The following is a 20,724-nucleotide window of genomic DNA, read 5'->3' on the forward strand; positions in this document are numbered from 1 at the left end:
ACAGATCAATATCCCTGGATACATAGAGATGCAAAAATCCTCAAAAGAATACCTGAAGACTGAATTCAATGGCACATTAAAAGAATCATACACCAACCAGGTTTGATTTATCTCTGGAATGCAAGAATGGGTCAACAAACAAAAATGGACTAATGTAATACATTAACAGAACAAATAATAAAAATCACATGATGGTCTTAATAAATGTACAAAAAGTGCCTGACAAAATTCAACATCCTTTCATAATAAAAGCTCTCAACAAATTAGGAACAGAAGTGCTTCAACATTAAGAAGGCCATATATAAGGCCCACAGCTAAATCATACCCAGCACTAAAAAATTAAAAGTTTATCCTCTAAGATCAGGAAGAAGGCAAGGATGCCTACTCTCGCCACTTCTACTTAACACAGTACTGGAAATCCTAGCCAGAACCAGTAGGCAAGAAAAAGAAATAAAAGGCATCCAAGTCTGAAATGAGGAAGTAAAATTCTCCCTGTATGCAAGCAACATTATCTTATATATAGAAAATACTACAGACTCCATTAAAAAACAAAAAAACCCTCTTACCACTAATAAAAAAAATTCAGTAGTTTCAAGATACAAAATCAACATATAAAAATCAATTGCATTTTACACACTTAACAGTAAACAATCTGAAAAGGAAATCAGGAAAGGAATCCCATTTTCAATAGCACCAAAAATTAATAACATAATAAATTACTGACTGTATAGAGCTCGTGAGAGACTTGCACTCTGAAAACTACAAAATACTAACTGATGAAAAAAAATTTAAAACACACAAATGAAAAGACATCCCATGTTTGTGGACTGGAAAACTTAACATTGTTAATGTCCATATTACCCCCAAGAAATGTACAAATTCAATGCAATCCCTATCAAAATCACAATGGTAATTTTTACAGAAATAGAAAAAAAAAAATTTTAAATTCATATGGAACCACAAAAGATTTCGAAAAGCCAAATCAACTGTGAGAAAGAACAACAAAGCAGGAGGCATCACACTTCTTGATTTCTAAATATAGTAAATACTCAACGTCAGTCAGTTTGGTGACTTTAAGCGAAATGACACATAAAGCCAATTTTAACATAGGCTAGTTGATCTAAACAAGGGTTAAGTTCCTAGGGCACCTCATCAACATTATAACAAAATGATGTTATTTAAGGGCTTTCTGTATATTACAAAACTACAACAGTTGAAACAGTATAATACTGGCATAAAGACAGACACAGACCAATTAAAGAGTGAAGAGCCTAGAAATTCAGACATACATGTCAACTAATCTTCGACAAAGGTTCCAAGTATACACAATGGAAAGAGTATAGTCTCTTTAACAGATGCTGTTGGAAAAAATGGACAGTCACATGCAAAAGAATAAAATTGGACCTTTAACACTATACATAAAAATCAATTCAAAATGGATTAAAGGCTTAAAGGTACAAACTGAAACTATAAAACTCCTAGAAAAAATCATAGAGAAAAGCTTTACAACATAGGTCTTGGAGATGATTTCATGGATAACACCAAAGCACATGCAACAAAAGCAAAAACAAACCAGAGGAACTACATCAAACTAAAAAGCTTCTGCACAACAAAGGAAACATCAACAGAGTGAAAAGGCAAATCTATAGTATGGGAGAAAATATTTGCAAACCATGTATTTGATAATGCATTAATTTCTAAAACATATGAGAATCTCCTGTAACTACAAGGAAACTAATAACCAATTAAAAAAATAGCCTAAAGACACATTTTTCCAAAAAAGACATACAAATTGCTTAGATATATGAAAAAATGTTCAATGTTACTATCATCATGGAAATGAAAATCAAAACCACAATGAGATATCACTTCATACCCATCACAGTGACCATTACTAAAATAAATTCAAAAAGTGTTGGCGAGGATGTGGAGAAATTGGAACCCTTGCACACTGCTGTTGGAAATGCAACATGGTATAGCCAATATGGAAAAGAGAGGTTACTCAAAAAATTAAAAATAAAACTACTATATAACCCAGCAATCTTGCTTCTGAGTATTCATCCAAAGAAGCGAAATAAGGACCTGGAAGAGATGGCTCTCCCATATTCACTCCAGTCCTATTCACTAGAGTTCTATTCACAACCATCAAGATACGGCAACAACTCAAATGTCCATTGTCAGGTAAGTGGATAAAGAAAATGTGGTGTATCCATACAATAGAACCCTACTATTCAGCTTCAGGTGAGGATTAAAAAATAAATAAATTTTTAAAAAAACAATAGTAAGATGTCCATAGTACCCAAAGCAATCTACAGATTCAATGCAATCCGTCAAAATCCTCTCACAATTTTTTTTTTGCAAAAATGTGGAAGTTCACCTTAAAATTAATATTGAATCTCAAGGGGCCCCCAAATAGCCAAAAACAATCTTGAAGAAGAGCAAAATCGGAAGCCTCACCCTTTCTAATTTCAAAACTTGCTACAACGCTATGGCAATCAAAACAGACCTACGAAACAGAGAGCCCAGGAATAAATCCTCGCATATAGGATTGTAAGATTTTCAATAAGGGCACCAAGACCATTCACTGGATATCCACATAAATGGAAAAAATATCCTTGGGTAAGGATTAACAAAAATAAATAAATACAAATAAAAAATGTAATAATTCTTGTCTAAAAACCCCCAAAGAACAGGCATTGGCAAGAATGTGGAGAAACTGTAACCCTTGTGTATTTCTGGTGGTAATGTAAAATGGTAGAGCCACAGTCAAAAATGATATTAAGATTTCTAAAAAAAAAAGAAATTTCTATAAAAATTAGACATAGAATTACCATATGATTCAGCAATTTCACTTTGGGGGACATACACAAAGGAATCAAAAGCTGGGACTCAAACAGATATTTGTACACCAATGTTCACAGCAGCACTATTCACAACAGCCAAAAAGTGAAAGCAACCCAACTGTCCATCAATGAATGAATGCATATACAAAATATAACACATAAACGCACGCACACACACACACCTGAATATTACTCAGCCTTAAAAAGGAAGCAAATTTTGGACATATTATAGCATGAAAGAGCCCTGAAGACATGCTATGTGAAATAAGTCTCTCACTAAAGGACAAATATTGTGTTTCCACCACAGTCAAGCTCATAGAGACAAAAAGTAGAATGTTGTTTGCCAGGGGCTGGAAGGAGGAGGAAATGGGGAATTATTGTTTACTGGATATGGAGTTTCAATTTGGAAAGACTGAAAAAGTTCTGCAAATGTCTGATGGTGATGGTTGTACAACAATGTGCCACAGAACTGCACATTTAAAATTACTAAAATGGTAAATTTTATCTTATATATACATTACCACATTAAAAACATGAAAGCAAAATGAAAGAGGTTGAAAAATTGCTATTTTACTACAATTAAATAAATTTCAACCTGAAGTGTACTGTAATAAAATCCACATTATAACTGTTAGAGAAACCATTAGTAAAGTAACTCTAAAAGTATAGTTAAGAAATCAAAATAATTAAAGGAGTAACAGATAAATAAAAGACATGAGAGATACAGACAACAAACAGCAAAACAACTAATGTAAAACCAACAACATCAATAATTACATTATATGTGAATAGACTAAACACTCCAAACAGCAGGGATCATCAGACTAGATTTTTAAAAACAGTAACAAAAAATAAAAAAGCCAAGATCTAAATATAAGCTGTCCATATAAGACAGCTTCAGACTCAAAGACATAAGATAAGTAGTTTGAAAGTAAAAGGATGGAAAAAGTATGTCATACAAGTGGTAGCCATAAGAGAACTGTAGTGGTAATATAAAAAATATACCTTAAGAAAAAAAATTAGGAGAAACATTTCATAATGATAAAGGGGTTAATACCAAAAGAACATATAATAATTTTAAATATATACAAACCCAAAATACATAAAGCAAAAACTGACAGAACTTAAAGAGGAAACAGGCAATTCAATTTCCACTCTCAATAACTGTTAAAACTAGACTGAGCATTATTAGCAAGGATATAGAAAATATGAACAATCATGCCGACCAGTTTAACCTAACATTTAGAGAACACTCTGCCAACAGCAGAATGCATACTTTATAAGTCCACATAGAAAATTTTCTAACACAAATGACACACTAACCCACAAAACAGATTTTAATAACCTCAAAAAAAATAAAATAATATAAAATATATTCCCTAACCACATGGAATTAAGCTAAAAATCAAAAACAAAGATTTGGGGATATCCTCATATATTTGGAATTTAAACCACACATTTCTTAATAACCCATTATTCAAAGAAATGGCTTTTTAAAAGTTTAAAAACTGAACTGAAAACAAAATTCAAATACATCAAAAGTTGCGGAATGAGGGGAGATGAACAGGCAGAAAACAGAGGATTTTGACGGCAAAAAAAGTATTCTGTATATTACAATGATGAATATATGTCGTTATACATTTGTCCAAAGCCAATGAACATACAACACCAAGAGTAAACTCAGGTAAACTATGGACTTTGGGTGTGCTGGGGAAGGTGATAAAAAAGACATGAAAACCTGCTGACCCATGAGCCGGACCCAGGTAATTGGAGGCTCCCCATCCTCTCCCCTATGATTTGCAATGTGCACTTGCTTTCCCTGCTCTCCAGAAGTTGTTCTAAGGATATAGCCTTGAGATAGAAATGTATTGTTGAGACTGTCTAGATTAAATACATGACTGACCCCAGTTAAGGCCTTTATATAAAACTTTTAAGATCTGGCAAGTGGATATGGTAATCTACTCATTTATGGCCACCCAAGACAAGCCTCATTAAGTTCCCTTGCTTATTAAAACTTCCAAGTACCAATCTGAAATGGTATACCTTGTTCTTAGGTCTCCTATGCCCTCTGTATATGGGGGCCAGTTTCAGATTACACCAGGTAAGCCTCCTAGGAGGTTGAGACCCAACAGGGTGATAATGATGTCAATATAGGTTCATCCTTGACAAAAAAAATAAAAATTAAAAAATCCATTCTGATGAGTGATGTTGCTAAAGGGGGAAGCTATACAGGTGCAGGGGGTGGGAAATCTGTATACCTTCCTCTCAATTTTATTGTAAACTAAAAACTGCTCAAAAAAATAGTTATGGAGCCTGGCTGGCATGGCTCAGAAGTTGAGCACAACCTATGATCCAGGAGACTGCGTTTTGATTCCTGGTAAGGGCACATGCCCAGGTTGTGGGCTCAATCCCCAGTAGAGGGCGTGCAGGGGGCAGCCAATCAATTAACTCTCTCATCATTGATGTTTCTCTCTCCCTCCCTCTCTCTGAAATCAATAGAGTTTTTTTTCTTTTTTAAAGTTATGGAATATAGTTAAAGCAGTGTTTAGAAAAACTTACAGCTTAAGATGCCTATATTTTAAAGATAAAATAAAATTAATAATCTATGCTTCCAACCTAGCAAATATAAAGCAAATTAAACCTAAAGCAAGCAGAAAAAATAATAATTTAAAAAACCAACAAAGTAAAACACAAAGGATAGGCTAAGATCAGTAAAACCAAAAGTTGGTTCACTGAAAAGATCCACAAAATCGATAAAATTTTAGCTAGGGTGATAGGGGATTTCCTTAAGATACCCTATTAATTTTAGGATGGGTTTTTATATTCCTGCAAAAAGCAAACTGGTGGGATTGCACTGAATTTGTAGATTGCTTTGGGTAGTATTGGCATTTTAACAACGTTAAGTCTTCCAATCAATGATTATGGATGGGACAGCTTTGTAGTTTCGAACACACAAGTCTTTCACTTCCTTAGTTAAGTTTAATCCTAAGTACTTTATTCTTTTTGATGCTATAATAAATGGAACTGTCATCTTAATTTCATTTCTGGATGTTTATTGTTACTGTATAGAAATGCAACTTATTTGGTGTGTTAATTTTGTGTCTTTTAATATTGCTAAATTTGTTTATTAGTTCTAACTACAAAAAAACTACTAGAACAAACAAGTTTTGGCAATGTTGCAGGAGAGCAATACACAAAAATCAGTTTTATATCTACACTATATGCCAATAACAATATGAAAATGAAGTTAACAAATTACATTCAAACAGCATCATAAAAGATAAATAAAACATTTATGAATAAATTTAACAAAAGGGAAAGACCTATATGCTGGAAACTACAAAATACTGCTAAGAGAAATTTTTTACAACCCAAATAGAGACACACTGAGTGTTCATTGACTGGAAGATTCTATCCTAAAATTGCAACTCTCTGTATTGATCTACAAATTTAGTGCAGTCCCCTGAATGTCCCAGCAAGGGTTTTGGGGATAGAAATTGACATGATGATCCTAAAATCTATATGGAAATGCAATAGATCTAGAATAAGCAAAATAATTTTTAAAACAAAAACAAAATAGGACTTTCACCACTCAATTTCTAAACTTGCTAGAAAGCTACAGTGTGATGCATGCATGATGACATATATTGATCAAGAGAATTGAACAGAAAAAAAACAGAAATAAACCACTATATTTATCAATTGGGTTTTGAAAAAAGTGCCAATGCAATTCAATAGTGAAGAGTCTTTCCAAAAAATGGTGCTAAAACAACTGAATCTGTATTCAAAAAAACAACTAAAGTTAGATCTTTGCCTCATACCATATATAAAATCAACTCAAAAGGCATGAAAAACCTATGTATAAGAACTTAAACTATAAAACTTATAAAAGAAAGCATAGATAACACTTGTGACCTTGGATTGGCCAAAAGTTTCTTAGATAAGATACAAAAAGCATGATTCATAAAAGAAAAAAAGATAAACTTCATCAAAATTAAACTTTTGCTCTCCAAAAGACACTATGAAGAAACAAAAGACAAATCACAGACTGTGAGAAAATATATGCAAATAATATCAATCTGATAAAGAACTTGTATCCAGAGTATATAAAGAACTCTTAAAACCCAGTAAGATAAACACTCCAATTTAAAAGGAGGGGAGCACTCTTCCTCCAGGGAGCACGCCATTCCCTTGGAACCTCTCCTTCCCCCACAGGCACTATCCCCTAATCTCTAAGGGACCCCATGAGACTTGCAACCAGGGGAGCAATGGGCAGCGGCAGCTCATCCCAGGCTAACCCCCTGAACCTGTCTCCAAGGCCCTCTTTTCTCTTACTTCCCAGTGAGCCAAAGCAGCCCAGCCTAAGCTCTCCTGTTGCCTTCTCTGTGTCCTTCCTTGTTTCACTGTTCTAAGTATATTTTTGCTGCAGCCAATAAATTCTTGCTTGCTTTTCTAAATAATTAAAAAAATAAAAGGGGGGGAGGAAAGCCAATTTGCATAGACATTTCACCAAATAAGGTATTCAAATGGCTAATAAACACATTATTAATCATTAAAGTCACAATGAGATACCTCAACAAGCTCACTCAAATGTCTACAATAAAAGGATGCAGAGAAACAAAACTTCATACATTGCTGGTGGAGATGTAAAATACTACAGCTACTTTGGAACAGTTTGGCAGTTTCCTAAAAAGCTAAACATAAATTTGCCATATGACCTAGCAGTTCCATTCCTAGATATCTCCTCAGAAGAAATGGTAATATATATCCACACAAAGACATGTCAACAAATGTTTATATAGCAGCATTATTCACAGTGGCCCCAAGTTAGACACAACCCAAATACCCATCAACTGCTGCATGGATTTAAAAACTGTGGTATACTAATACAATGGAATACTCAGCAATAAAAAGCTCCACAAAAACATTATGCTAAATAAAAGCCAGATATAAAAGACCACATATTGTATGATTACATTTATATGAAATTTCCAGAAAAGTCAAATCCAAAGGGACATAAAGCAGGCCAATCAATGGTTTTCCGGGGGTTGGAGTGGAAGCAGAGGTTGAATGCAAATGGGGATAATACTTTTTGGGTTATTAATAATGTTCTAAAACTAGACTATGAAGATGGCTGCACAACTCTGTAAGTTTACTAAAAATTACTGTGCACTTATTTTTTATATGTCTTTACTAATTTCAGAGAAAGGGAGGGGGAGAGAAATAGAAACATCAATGATGAGAGAGTCATTGATCGGCTGCCTCCTGCACGTCTACTGGGGATCAAGCCCGCAACCCAGGCATATACCCCAACCAAGAATCGAAATGCGATCTCCTGGAACACAGGTTGATGCTCAACCACTGAGCCACACACTGGTGCACTTACATATTTATAAACCTCAATAAAGCTGTTAGAAAATTAAATCACAGCAAATTCTACTGTAAAACCGCAATATCAAAAAAATTTCATATGTAAATTTATGTATAATTTATGATCGAAATAAGGCAAATCACTTGAGACGACAAATAGGTTTGTAATGGCAACCCAAAGGAAAGCAATTATTATAATGAACTTAAAAGCAAAATAAGATACCTTGACTCCAACCAACTGATGCTTGCTGGTCAATAAAAAAAAAATTAAGTAACTGTCTCACTTTGTAGCAAGTCTGAATTCTAGAATATTTAAAAATATTTTTAAATTGAAAATTTATTTTTCCTAATTTCATAAACTGCATAAAAACATTGTATTAAATATTTAAACATATAGTAAGAAAATAATTTTTTCAGTTCTTTTTTAACCCTTTTGGTTTAGATAAGGAAGAAATATGTATGAGGTGCTAATTTACTTTTAAACCGCTCTCATGTATATCTGCTAACTGCCCTTTTTAAGAACAGGGCAAGAGCCCTTAACAGGAAGGGATTTCCATAACATTGTTTTTATTGTATTTCCCTCATACAGTAACCCTCTATTTATACAAGTGGTGCTAGCTTTCCATTTCATAGTAAAGATATAAATTACTGTATTTTGAAAGGTAATCTCAAGTTTATGAGTTAGACTGGATAGGTACTATGAGAACAGGGCAAAAATCATGAAAATTGGCTTCCCATTATGTGAAGCACAAACCGCACAGTAAGCTCAGAATGAATGTTTAACCTATAATGTGGATCATGATTCACAAGCAACTAAAGATGAGTGAAATACCTTTATTTGTTTATACTGCTTCTTTTTTGTGTGTCTTTCTTTTTCCATAGGTTATGTTTATATAAACACATACTGGGAGCCAACAGTTCCCACTGATTATAATACTGCACAATAATTTAAGTTTTCATAAACTACAGATTATCTAATAAAATTAAAGTAGGTCCCTTTATCAGGTACCACTTTTATTTCCAGCTCTACTGATATCATTGACATAGAACACTGTTAAGTTTAAAACATACATGTTGGTGTGATACACTTGTATCTTATAAAATGATCACCACCATACTGTGAGCTAACACTTGAATCAAGTCACATAATTACCATTTCTTTTTTGTGGTGAGAACATTTAAGATCTACGCCCTTAACAACTTTCAAGTATATAATACAGCATTATTAATTATAATCACAACGCTGTACATTAGATTCCCCACAACTTACTCATTTTACAGCTGGAAGTTTGTACTCTTTGATCAACATCCCACTTTCCCCAGCCCACCCAGCCCCTGGTAACCACCATTCTAGCCTCTGTTTCAATGATTTTGGCTTTTTTAGATTCCACATATTAAGTGATATCATACAATATTTATCTTTGTCTGACTTACTTCACTTAGCATAATGCCCTCAAGGTCCATCCATGTTGTTGCAAATGGCAATATGTCCTTCTTTCTCATAGCTAAATAATATTCCACTGTATATACATATACATCTTTACCCATTCATCCATTGACAGATACTTAGGTTGTTTTCATATCTTGGCTATTGTGAATAACAAGAACTACTTTTCTAACATAATTTGGACTATATATAAAAAAATGCTATTTAATTCACTTGTATTTATATAACCCTCTTTAAAGAAGTTTTTCTAAATGTAAACTGTAATTTGCCATACCATATTTTTAAAATTACATGTCAACACTTAAAATCTTCCAATTATTAAACCTTAAAAAAATTCTGTGTACATATTAGGACAGATATCATGAATTCATTTATTTATTTAAAAAATACTTATTAAGCATGTTTTGTGCAAGGCATTATAAATAATACAAAATAAGATCATTTCTGCCCTCCAAACAGTTACAATATAGTTGAGAAATAAAACGAACGGAAAACTTACAATACAAACAGAGTTCATCAAAAAAAAAAAGTATACTTCTGGTTATGGTAAATAAAGAATGACTCATATAGAAAGCAGAATTTCAACAGAAGCTAAGGATGAATAATATTCTGATAGGCAGAGATGGGGCAAGAGAGCACGCCAAGAGGGGAGTGTCTCTGATATCAAACTAAGGAGTTTGAACTTCATTCTTTAACCGAAGCTGAACCCTAACAGACTTCCAAGCAGTGGTTTATAAGGAAGACTTTCTAAAGGCAGTGAGTAAAAGAATAGATTTGAAAGGGTGAGAAATGGGAGAGTTGGGAAAAGGTAGGTACAAATTAAATGTCCTTCCTGAGTTCACACAGTTAACTAGATACCTGATCCAACAACTCGCTTCTTTGAACACCTATCTCACTGTTTTCTATTATTAGCATACACCAACAAGAACAAGATTCTATTCAAAGACACATAATTTATTTCATAAGCTATTTTTATTAGCAACCTTCACAGTGATAACTCACAAAATTTTCATTTATCATATTAACACACTAATGTCTTTGGATAAAATGTTTTGCTACATAGAGCATATCCCTTTATCCCCTTTACATATGGCCCATCTATGCTTTCTTTCACAGGAAGTGTTCAAAAATCCTGCTGAGGCTAATTTATATATTTGAAATAATGACCATAAAATTGAGATAAGCCTAATTTAGAATTACAGCATTCTAAGGTATCATTTTGTGATTCACATTCACATATGTAGACTTCCACATTAACAGTTAAATAGTATATCATAGGAATAATTCTAGTCTCTCTGGTACAGTGTAAAACAAAATTTATTTCACAGAACACCCATGTGAATCATAAATCATAATGTGTTTAAAAAACTCATCCTCAAAGCTGAAACTAGTTCTTTTACAATACCCTTTGCAGAAATACATCATCAACTGTCCCATGAATAAAGCAGTCGTACCTCTACCACCCCAATTTAACATACACATATCAAATCTTTTTTGAGCACCCTTTTTTGGGTTCAAAAATATCTAAATGATCTCTGTTGTAAACTCTTGAGTAGTTTTTAGAACTCCTAAGTAGAATCACAAAGTAGAGAAACCAAATTTACATAAAGTTACACTGAAAACAAGTTACACCCTCACACTAAAAATGAAATAACAAAGTATCCACAGAAACTCTTTTGTTCATAAACACATCTAAATAGTATTACACTACATTTCTCAAATTTGGAGTCTGGAAAGAATTTTGAAGAGATATGACTCTATAGCACTGGGTTTCTATTAGGTACTTAGGCTATATAATAGTAGCTATAGGAATATGTAAAAGTTCACTAGAAGACCCATGAAATGTACAGAAGTTATTCTTAGAGATTTCACTTTAATGTTTCCATAGTTCAGTTCTTTGGGGCATTAAAAAAACCAGGTTAGACTAATAAATGCACATTCCCTCCACAAGGCTAGGTTTCTTTAAAAAAAAAAAAAAATACATCCCTCCTAAGTGAGTTTAACTTACTGAGATCCAAAACTTGAAGTGAGCAAATTGTGTTATATCCTCTCATCTCCTTGACGTCTCTCCCTGTCTCTAAAAGCCCTCAAGTCGCTTTTAAGATCTCAACTACTCGGTAAAACCCTTTAGAGCTTCAAAATTTATTTTATAAAATTACTTGCATATACAACCTCTCCAAAATCAAAACTTTCATGTTCTCATGCAAACACCAATTCACACTAAATTATGTGGGAATAACTGATAGCCCCTCAATTTAGCTAGAGGTGTTTTCATGTTTAAAAGAAGTTTGTTAATTTAACTTTATTTTAACTTCCATAGTTTCAGTAAGTTTAGAAATTTAAAAAATCAAAATAAAAACTTTCAGATTTAGTGTAAAAAAGCACATCCCAGGAAGAGGAGACTAGAAACTGGAATCTGGCACCTGTTCCCTATTCACCCAGTTACTGTTGTCCACCATTCACCCAGTTATATAATCAAAGACCTTGAAATCATCTGGTCCAATACTTCATTTTTAAAGTGGCAAAGCTTACTCCAAAGATCAAGATTAACCACTCATAAACCTATAGTACTTTGCGGCCTCCCCTAAGATAGTCTTGCATTTCATTTTACTCATACTTCTGAACCCATAGCTTCTCTAAAACCTAACTTTTTGTACTCTGGACCTTAATGGTAGTGGCCCCAAGCCTTCTGTAGAACGTAGCTATCCGTGTAGGGTAGGAGTTTGAATGAAAGGAGTATGAGTAGTTTTAAATTCCAGGACTGCCTTAGATTTACAGAGTATATGCATGGTAACTGAAAAAAACAAAAAACAAACGACCAAAAACCAAAAACCAGATAGTCTCAATATTCACAACATTGAGGCATATTTTTGTTTCTTTTACAAAGGATTAAAGTAACCTACAGGCTTCTGGTCTATTCGTCCGTCATATTAAGTTGAGTTCTGCCTAAAAACAAGTTAAGTCTGCCTTTTTGGAGATAAGGAAAGCTAAATTTTAGTCTTTACAATGTGTTACATTAGACTGAAATTACCCACTTAACTCAGAAGACAATTTAAAATTCAAGTTATAATTATTTTTTTCTGCAGGTGCTGTAATATAATAGTTACACACACCCAAACATAAAAAAGTATCAATTAGCGTACACAATGTAAAGGAATTAGTTTCTCACTTAAGAACCAAATGATATGCAAGATATATATTCAAAAATGCAATCAAACACCAGACAGAAGTCACATTGCCAGCTTTATAACAGCCTATTGTGTTTTAATGTATATTTAAAAGTTAAATCGTCAAAACTTAATAGTAAAAGTCTGATTTACAGTCTAAGTATGATAGTCATACAAAGGAGATATGGTACCAGAAATGACTAAATCTCATCATTGCTTTTACCAGGGTTGCATGTAAGGACAGCCAAAGGCCTTGTCGGCATTCAAATGGTTAAACAGAGAGCTGAGGAGTTCAACTAATTTAACTAAAGCCAGTATTTCACATAGATCTAATAAAGCCAACGTCACAACCTAGTCCCACATGGTCAAGCTACCTCTGAAAAAGAGAAAAACTTCACTCGGACATCGATTAGTACTGCCTTATTTGAAAAAAAAATAGACAAGAACACTTTTATACCCTATTCTGTAGCTTTTATAGACAGTTCGCAAAAAATATAGAGTGTATCCCATCCACTATTTTTTAAAGCTTTTTCTCTTATCTACTTAGTAATTAGATACAAGAAAGAAAACAAACAAACAAACAGGATTCACACAAAGCAAGAACAGAACTCAGTTTAATGCTCTACCCAAACCTTATTATTGCCAGGTGTTAATACACGGGTGTAGCACCGGCAGATTTGAGTTCTACTTCTGCCCCTACTAACTCTCCCCCACCCCTGCATTCTCTACTGAAGTGTCCAGGAACAGCAAAGAAAAGAACTAGCTTGAAAGTGGGGAGAAGCCGGGGTGAGGGGAGAAGTTGCATAACCAGACCTTTAGGGAAAAAGAAAGAACTCTGGCTGAGCAGTAGCTGCTAGAAAGAAGTTATCAGAGAGGCCTGTAAAGTCTGGCACAGGATAAGAAGCCCAACAAGCTTTCCCTAACTCCAAATCAACGGCCTTTAAAACGAGAGGGCTGGGAACACGACGGCGGCCAGATTTCTAATTGTGGAAAGTTTAAACAAATCTGTTCCTCGGGGAATGGGGGAAGGGAGAGGAGGGCAAGTCTGGGCTCAGCCGAGGGAGCGCGCGGGGTCTGCCCGGCGCACGGCGGTCCGTCCAGCCCGGGGAGGCACCGGGATTTTCGGCAGCAGCAGCGACTGCATCAACCCCGGAGCCCCAGACGGAGGACGTGCCCGGACCCGGGGTCCGAGGAGGTGGACGGACAAGACGAGTGGGTCTGCGCGAAGGGGCAGCAGTCCGGGACTCTGGGTGGAAGTTGAGGGCAGGGAGGTACCAGGACGCTGGGGAGGGAGCGGCGAGAGGCAGCGGGCGGCTCTACTCACTCGGCTGTACCAGATGCTGAGGCGGGCCGCGGCCAGCACAGCGAAGAAAGTCCTCTGCGGGTCCGACTGAACGTGGAGAGGCGCCTCGGCCGGGCTCCCCAGAGGGCAAAGCAGCCTCTTGGGCCAGCCGCTCAGGAAATACATGGTCCGCGCGGAGCCGCCGACGCCGCCGCGCCCGGCGGCCCCCGGCCCCGTCCGACACACTCAGCGGCCCGGGGCCGGACGCCCTCCTCCCACACCGCCACCGGCAGAGTCGGCGGCTGCGGCAGCGGCAGCTCGGGACATCTGCCCGCTGGCCGGGCCGGGCCGGGCCGGGCCAACGCGATGCTAAGCTACGAAGGCACCTCCGAGCTGACGGGGCCCAGTGTGGGGGAGGGGGGAGAGTCAGGACGAGGAGGGGGCGGGAGGAGCGCAGAGGCCCGCCCCGGCCCCGCCCCGTCCTCGGGCCGCACGGGCGTCACCACACTGCGCCGCGTGGGAAGGCTGCCGCGCGCGCGTGCGCACTGGAGACTCCTCCCTTCCCTTAGCTCGGTACTCCGAAGCTCCGCCCTAATCTTCACGTGCGCCCTCTGCGCAGCGTCATCACGCAAGGGGCTTTGCTCCACGCCCCTCTGCACCTCCCGCTGGCAAACTGGAGTGAATGGTCCGGGCCGGGAGGGGTGGACTAGCGCCTGAGACTCCAAGGCAAGGAGGTGGAGCCCAGCGGGGCGTTGCTGCGGTACACGCCCCTCCCCTGGCCTAGCCGAATTTGACTTCCCTTCTGGTTTGGTGAGGCCTCTAGAGACAGCGGCTGGCCCGGGAGGAGGGGAGATTGGGGGAGGGGGCTGTCACGTGACCCTCCCTGCTACAGTTTCCACCCCGGGCTCCTGGGCGCGACCTTAGTCCTGGGCTGTTGGGTCCTAGGCCCAGTGATGTCTTAATGTGTGCTGAGGTCTGCGGTGAAAGCTGGTAGTGAAATTCCTGCCCTCATGGAGCTTACCTCCTAGAGGGAGCCTTTATTCAATAAGGAAAGTGCCTGAGTCCTGTCCTCTGTCCTTCAGTACTAAATCTAGCCTATACAGGGTGCCCCCAAAATGTGTACACGCTTTAACAGCTGATAGCTCAATTTTGAAAATGAAATGTACTTTAATAAACACTGCCTTTATAACTATTCAAAGTGTGTGTGTACATTTGAGGGGGACGCCCTATATTTTTTAATTTATTTGCAGTCATCGGTCCTTTTACCAGTTATGTTAGACAAGGTGAGGCTGGCCTTCTCTTTTGCACCCTCCGTAGGGTATGTATGGGAAAAGAATTGGACTTTATTTTAGAGCTGGAACGTCTTGACACATTCTGTAGTTCAGTGTTTAACTTTTGGACCACAGGGATCACCTTAACAACTGTTTCTTTTAAAGTATTGACCAGTGATTACCTGTGACTAGGTGGACAGCATGAGTAGAGATAGAGTGTGGAGTGGGAGGGGGGGAGTTTAGAATAAAAGACTTGCTTCTCATTGTTTACCTTTTTTGTACAGTTTGAAGTTTTCCATGTTTATATTATTTTTCAATTAAAATTGCTTGAGTTAGCCCATGTTAAAAACAAGAAGTTAACTCACGTTAAAAAGTAGCAACATAAACAACAAAAATAAGTAACTTAATCCATATCAGATGTAGCATTGTAGCTGGTATTCATAACAATATGTACCTTTCCATAATTTTTCTAAACATTCACTGCATTCCCCAGAAATTGATCAAAGAACCAGATTCCTCAAATCAAAGTTGAAACTGCCTCACCACTGCCAGCCTCTTGTGGTCAGACTCTTGTCTCCTTCCTGGTGTTCTCCTCCACCCCACACCTCCCCACTCCAGCACAGCAGCCTGGAGCATAGTAAAAATAATAAACAATGAAAATATTTGTCAAATGAACTATTGGATGAAATCCTGATCCAGCTGAACTACACCATTAGACAAATAAAGAGCCCCAGAGAGGTTTCTTGTCTTGCCAATATAAATTTATAGAAGAATAACAGCTGCATCATACTTTCTTCTAACTTACTCAGATTCATTTATGCACTTGGCAGAAAGAGAGGGGAAATGAAAATAAGTTACACTGCAGCAATTCCACTGGCAATTTTACTGAGAGTGTATTTGTCTCAGCTCTTGGTCAGAGGCTCTTTGTTCTCAAACTCCTAAGGTGAGCATCTTTCTGCACTGGTGTAGTTTAAGGAACTCGTGAGTAACTTGTTGCACTCAATTTTAACTTTACTTGCTTTGCTGACTTTAGACTGTAATTCCCCTGCCACACTCCTTTGTAACAGTTAAGGTTTACAAAATATTTTCAAATGTATGACTTGATTTAGTTCCACAGTAAATCTTCAAGATTGGTGTGATTTATTCTCACTTTCTTTTTTAAAAATTTACTTATTAATTTTTACAGAGAGAGAGAGAGAGAAACATGAACTTGTTGTTTCACTTATGCATTCATTAGCTGATTCTTGTATGTGCCCTGACTTGGGGTCAAACCCAGAACCCTGGTGTATCTGGACAATGCCCTAACCAACTGAGAGCTATCTAGCCAGGGCTATTCTCACTTTCTTAAAGTGAGAATAATATCACCAGGGCCAGAGTGGTGGAAAAGCCTAAAGTCACAGGGTTTGAAAAGAACTTGTGTTCCTTCTACAGACCCAGTGATTTTTAGACTGGACTGAACTGAATTGTAGTAGTTGCTTCCTTCAGGGAGAGGGAGAGGGAAAGATCCTCTGGACCTTTCTCCCTGCAGGGGTGGGGGGATGAAATATCTGACCCCTTGCTTAAGAGTTCCCCCACTGTAATAGAAACCTCATGGACTGGATTTTCCAACTTTCAAGTATCATATTTCAACTTTATTTTATAAAATCGATTAGCAATTCCCATGCCCTGGATCTTGCTTCCCCTCCTTCCCCTACTCCATCACTACCACTCTCTAGTCAAACTTACTGAACTCTATTCTGAACTAAGACTAAGCTGATAAAAGAAAGTTAATAGGTGCATGTTTTCATCTATCAAACTCACAGGCTTTTTAAAATTATTATTATTACAAGAAATAATGTTGGTAATGGTACACAGAAACAGAGGTACATTTACAAACACTTAGTGGGGATATAATGTGGTACAATATCTGAAGCATAGTTGTCATTACATTAAAAAAAGAGAGCCCAGCCCGAGTGGCTCAGCGGTTCCCAGTGGGGGTGTGTGCAGGAGGCAGCCGATCAATGACTGTCATTATTGATGTTTCTCTCTCTCTTCCTCTCTTTGAAATCAATAAAAACATAAAAATAAAATAAAATGAAAAAGAGAGAGAGCTTAAAAATATGCATACCCTTGGCCCCAACTATTTTTTCCTGTGATTATTTTCTAAGGAAATAAACACTGATACGTACAGAGCTTTAGCTTTAACATGCACTCCACGAAGGGGTAGCTAAAAGGAAATAATCTAAATGTCCCCCAAAAGGAGATTAAAGATGGCAGCGGACTGAGTGGAAGCTACACACACTCTCCCAGGACCAAATTGGAATTACAACTAAAATATAAAAAAAAATTCTGAATAAATGCCCCCCAGAAGACATTAATTATAGACCTTCCTTACAATGGAATATTTTGTAAGAATAAAAAATTATGTTGGGAAAGAATATTTAATCATATAGAAGTATTTCACTATATACTATGAAGTAATGAAAGCAGATTTAAAACAGTACGTAAAATACTCTGTGTTCACGGAAAAAAAAGTGCTTAGAAAGAAAAGGAAGAAAATGCACTATAATATTGGTGCTTACCACTGATTATAGGTGCTTTTTTATATTCTTTTTGGGGCTTTTGTATATTTTCCAAATTACCTTAAAGAATTTATTACTTTTTCAATGAAGAAAAAAAGTTATGTAAAACAGTTAAGTTGCATATGATTGAAAATGTCCCACTTGTCCTGCTCTTAGTGGGGCCTGCAGTGCTGACAAATCAAAGGGAATGATGTAGTAATTTGGGAGTTTCAGGCACAGTCCCAAAACTATCGAGGGGAAGATGAAGAGGATAGGTACCCTGAGTCACCAGACTAAAGGTACACCCTGTGCACTTGACACATTCACAGACTTCTGATGATGGCACAGAACTGGGACCAAAATTTGGTTCCAAGCACACCGCTCCCAATATTTGGTGGCCTCCGTAAGAGCCAATGATAATATTCACTGAAGATGATACTGCTTTAGTTTATGACTCTTTAATATGCTTTTAATATTCAACCTCATTGTACTTTCATTATGTGCAACTGATGTATTTGCTTCTGGATTAGACTCTGTGTGTGTGTGGGGGGGGCTACCACATTACCATATATGTTAAGTGACCACTGAAAATGTTCCTATTCATATATATATATATAATCAATTTATTTAAACAGAAACAGTTCATATGTGATGTGACTATTCTGGATTTTTTTCTTTTATCACCCAAGGATGTTTTTTCCATTGATTTTTAGAGCAAGTGGAAGGGAGGGAGAGAGAGAAACATCACTATGAGAGAGACACACTGACTGGTTGCCTCCTACACAGGTTGGGTCAGGGCTGGGGGATCAAACCTGCAACCAAGGTACATGCCCTTGACCAGAAATTAAACCCGAGACCCTTCTGTCCTCAGGCCAATGCTATAACCACTGAGCCAAACTGACCAGGACTATGCTGGGTTTCTTTTTTTTTTAATCTTCACCTGAGAATATTTTTTCCATTGCTTTTCAGAGAGAGTGGAAGGGAGAGAGAGAGAGAGAAACATCCCCATGAGAGAGACACTTTGACTGGTTGCCTCCCACACATGCCCTGACCAGGGCCTGGGATCAAACCTGCAACTGAGGTACGTGCCCTTGCATGGAATTGAGCCTGGGACCCTTCAGTCCACGGGCTGATGCTCTAACCACTGAGCCAAACTGGCCAGGGCCTATGCTATGTTCTTAATTATCATTTATCCCCTTCTGAAGATTGGTAATGAATATCTCAGCTTAAATGATGTGATGTCTGTGTTTTACTTCAAAATAATCTGTAGGTGAGTGGAGAAGGTGGAAATATATATAATTTTTGAAGCTAAATGATGGGTACTCGGGAATTTATTGTGTTATTCATGCTCCTTTTCTTTATGGTTGAAATTTTGAATAATAGAAAGTGTAAACCTTTAAATTAAAAACAACCTCTCAGTAACTCTGGTCATATATGACTAACCAGTCTACCTTGTCCACAACCCTCCTCACAGTAAACAGTGTTAAATATTACTCAAAATATTTAATTAACCATAAAGGCAGGATGGCTTATTATTAATAAGCCTTAATGGATGCAAATGAGACTCCCTGGGCTGGAGCATGAAGACAAACTAGAAAATCAAGTGAAGAAGTCCATTGTTCCTAATCAAGCAAAATGGGAAGAGAGTCACTATTCTTTCTCTTACCTTCAGTCTTTTTAGAACTTAAAAAAATGTTGGAAACAGACCTGATGCCCCTCAAATTAGCAACAATAACAATTGTTCTGTTGGATCATGTCTCAATGAGTTTTCCAGTATAAAAAATGCTATACCTGAATTTTCTGTGTGTATTCTTTATTAAAATAGCAAGAGGAATTGGAAAGAGAAATTGTTTAACCCCATAATATGACACAGTAAAAAGTCCACCATAATTCTAATCAGATCTCTCTCTCTCTTCCTCCACCTTCTCCCTCTCTATTCAGACATATATGACTTCATTAATTTGGACAGAAATTCACATTCATTGCACTATCCCATTATTTCCTTTATTTATCAGTAAACTTAGAGTCAAATTTAGTGCCCCGTTGTAACAAACCATTCTGGTATATAATAGTTTGGGCTTCTGTCTTATTCTCATCCATGATTCTTATGTTTTCCACTAGATTTAATCTGACAACGTCAAGAATTATAAGCACCAAATGAGTACAGTTCTAGAAATTAACAAGTTCCATGAAATTTTTATCAAACCAAAAATTAATATTAACTGTTATGTTTTGTAACAGTCCAAAATATTATAAAAGGGCAACACTGTTCTTTTTGTTCTTACCTTTTTTTATAGTTTATATTCTTCTATTGTGGTAAACACAAAACATAAAATTTACCATCACAGCCATTTTTAAATATACAGTTCAGTAGCATAAGTATACCCACATTGCTGTGAAACAGATCACCAGAATTTTCTCATCTTACAAAACTGAAATTCTGTATCCATTAAACAATAACTTCTCTTTTCCCTCTCCCCCAGTCCCTGATAACCACCATTCTACTTTCTGTTTCTGAGAATTTGACTACTTTAAATGCTTCAGATGAGTGGAATCATTCAATATTTGTCCTTTTGTGACTGGCTGTCTCAGTATAATGTCCTCAAGGTTGTAGCACATGAAAGGATTTTCTTCCTTTTTAAGGCTGAATAATATCCTATTGTGTGTGTATATATATACTAAATTTCTTTAAAAAATTATTTTTATTGTTGAAAGTATTACAGGTGTCCCATTTTCCCCCCATTGACCCCCATACCTCGCTCCTACCCCCTTCCCAGTTCTTTACCCCATTATTTTCTGTGTCC

General features: G+C 37.0%; 1 protein-coding gene across 3 annotated transcripts in view; it reads right to left on the reverse strand.

The window, feature by feature from the left end:
- RIC1 (RIC1 partner of RAB6A GEF complex) overlaps positions 1–14,558 on the reverse strand; it is an 82,799-nt gene extending 68,241 nt beyond the window's left edge. For 2 of the 3 annotated variants that reach the window (XM_016214243.2, XM_016214241.2), the window contains exon 1: positions 14,152–14,557. In XM_016214243.2, coding sequence (XP_016069729.1) covers positions 14,152–14,295 — 144 coding nt within the window. In that variant the 5' untranslated portion in view covers positions 14,296–14,557. Of the gene's footprint in view, positions 1–14,151 lie in introns of all 3 variants that reach the window. The other variant, XM_016214242.2, reaches the window with a different exon arrangement.
- Positions 14,559–20,724: the final 6,166 nt, after the last annotated feature.

The sequence above is a fragment of the Miniopterus natalensis genome, chromosome 12, assembly GCF_054644295.1.
Source record: "Miniopterus natalensis isolate mMinNat1 chromosome 12, mMinNat1.hap1, whole genome shotgun sequence".
NCBI lineage: Eukaryota > Metazoa > Chordata > Mammalia > Chiroptera > Miniopteridae > Miniopterus > Miniopterus natalensis.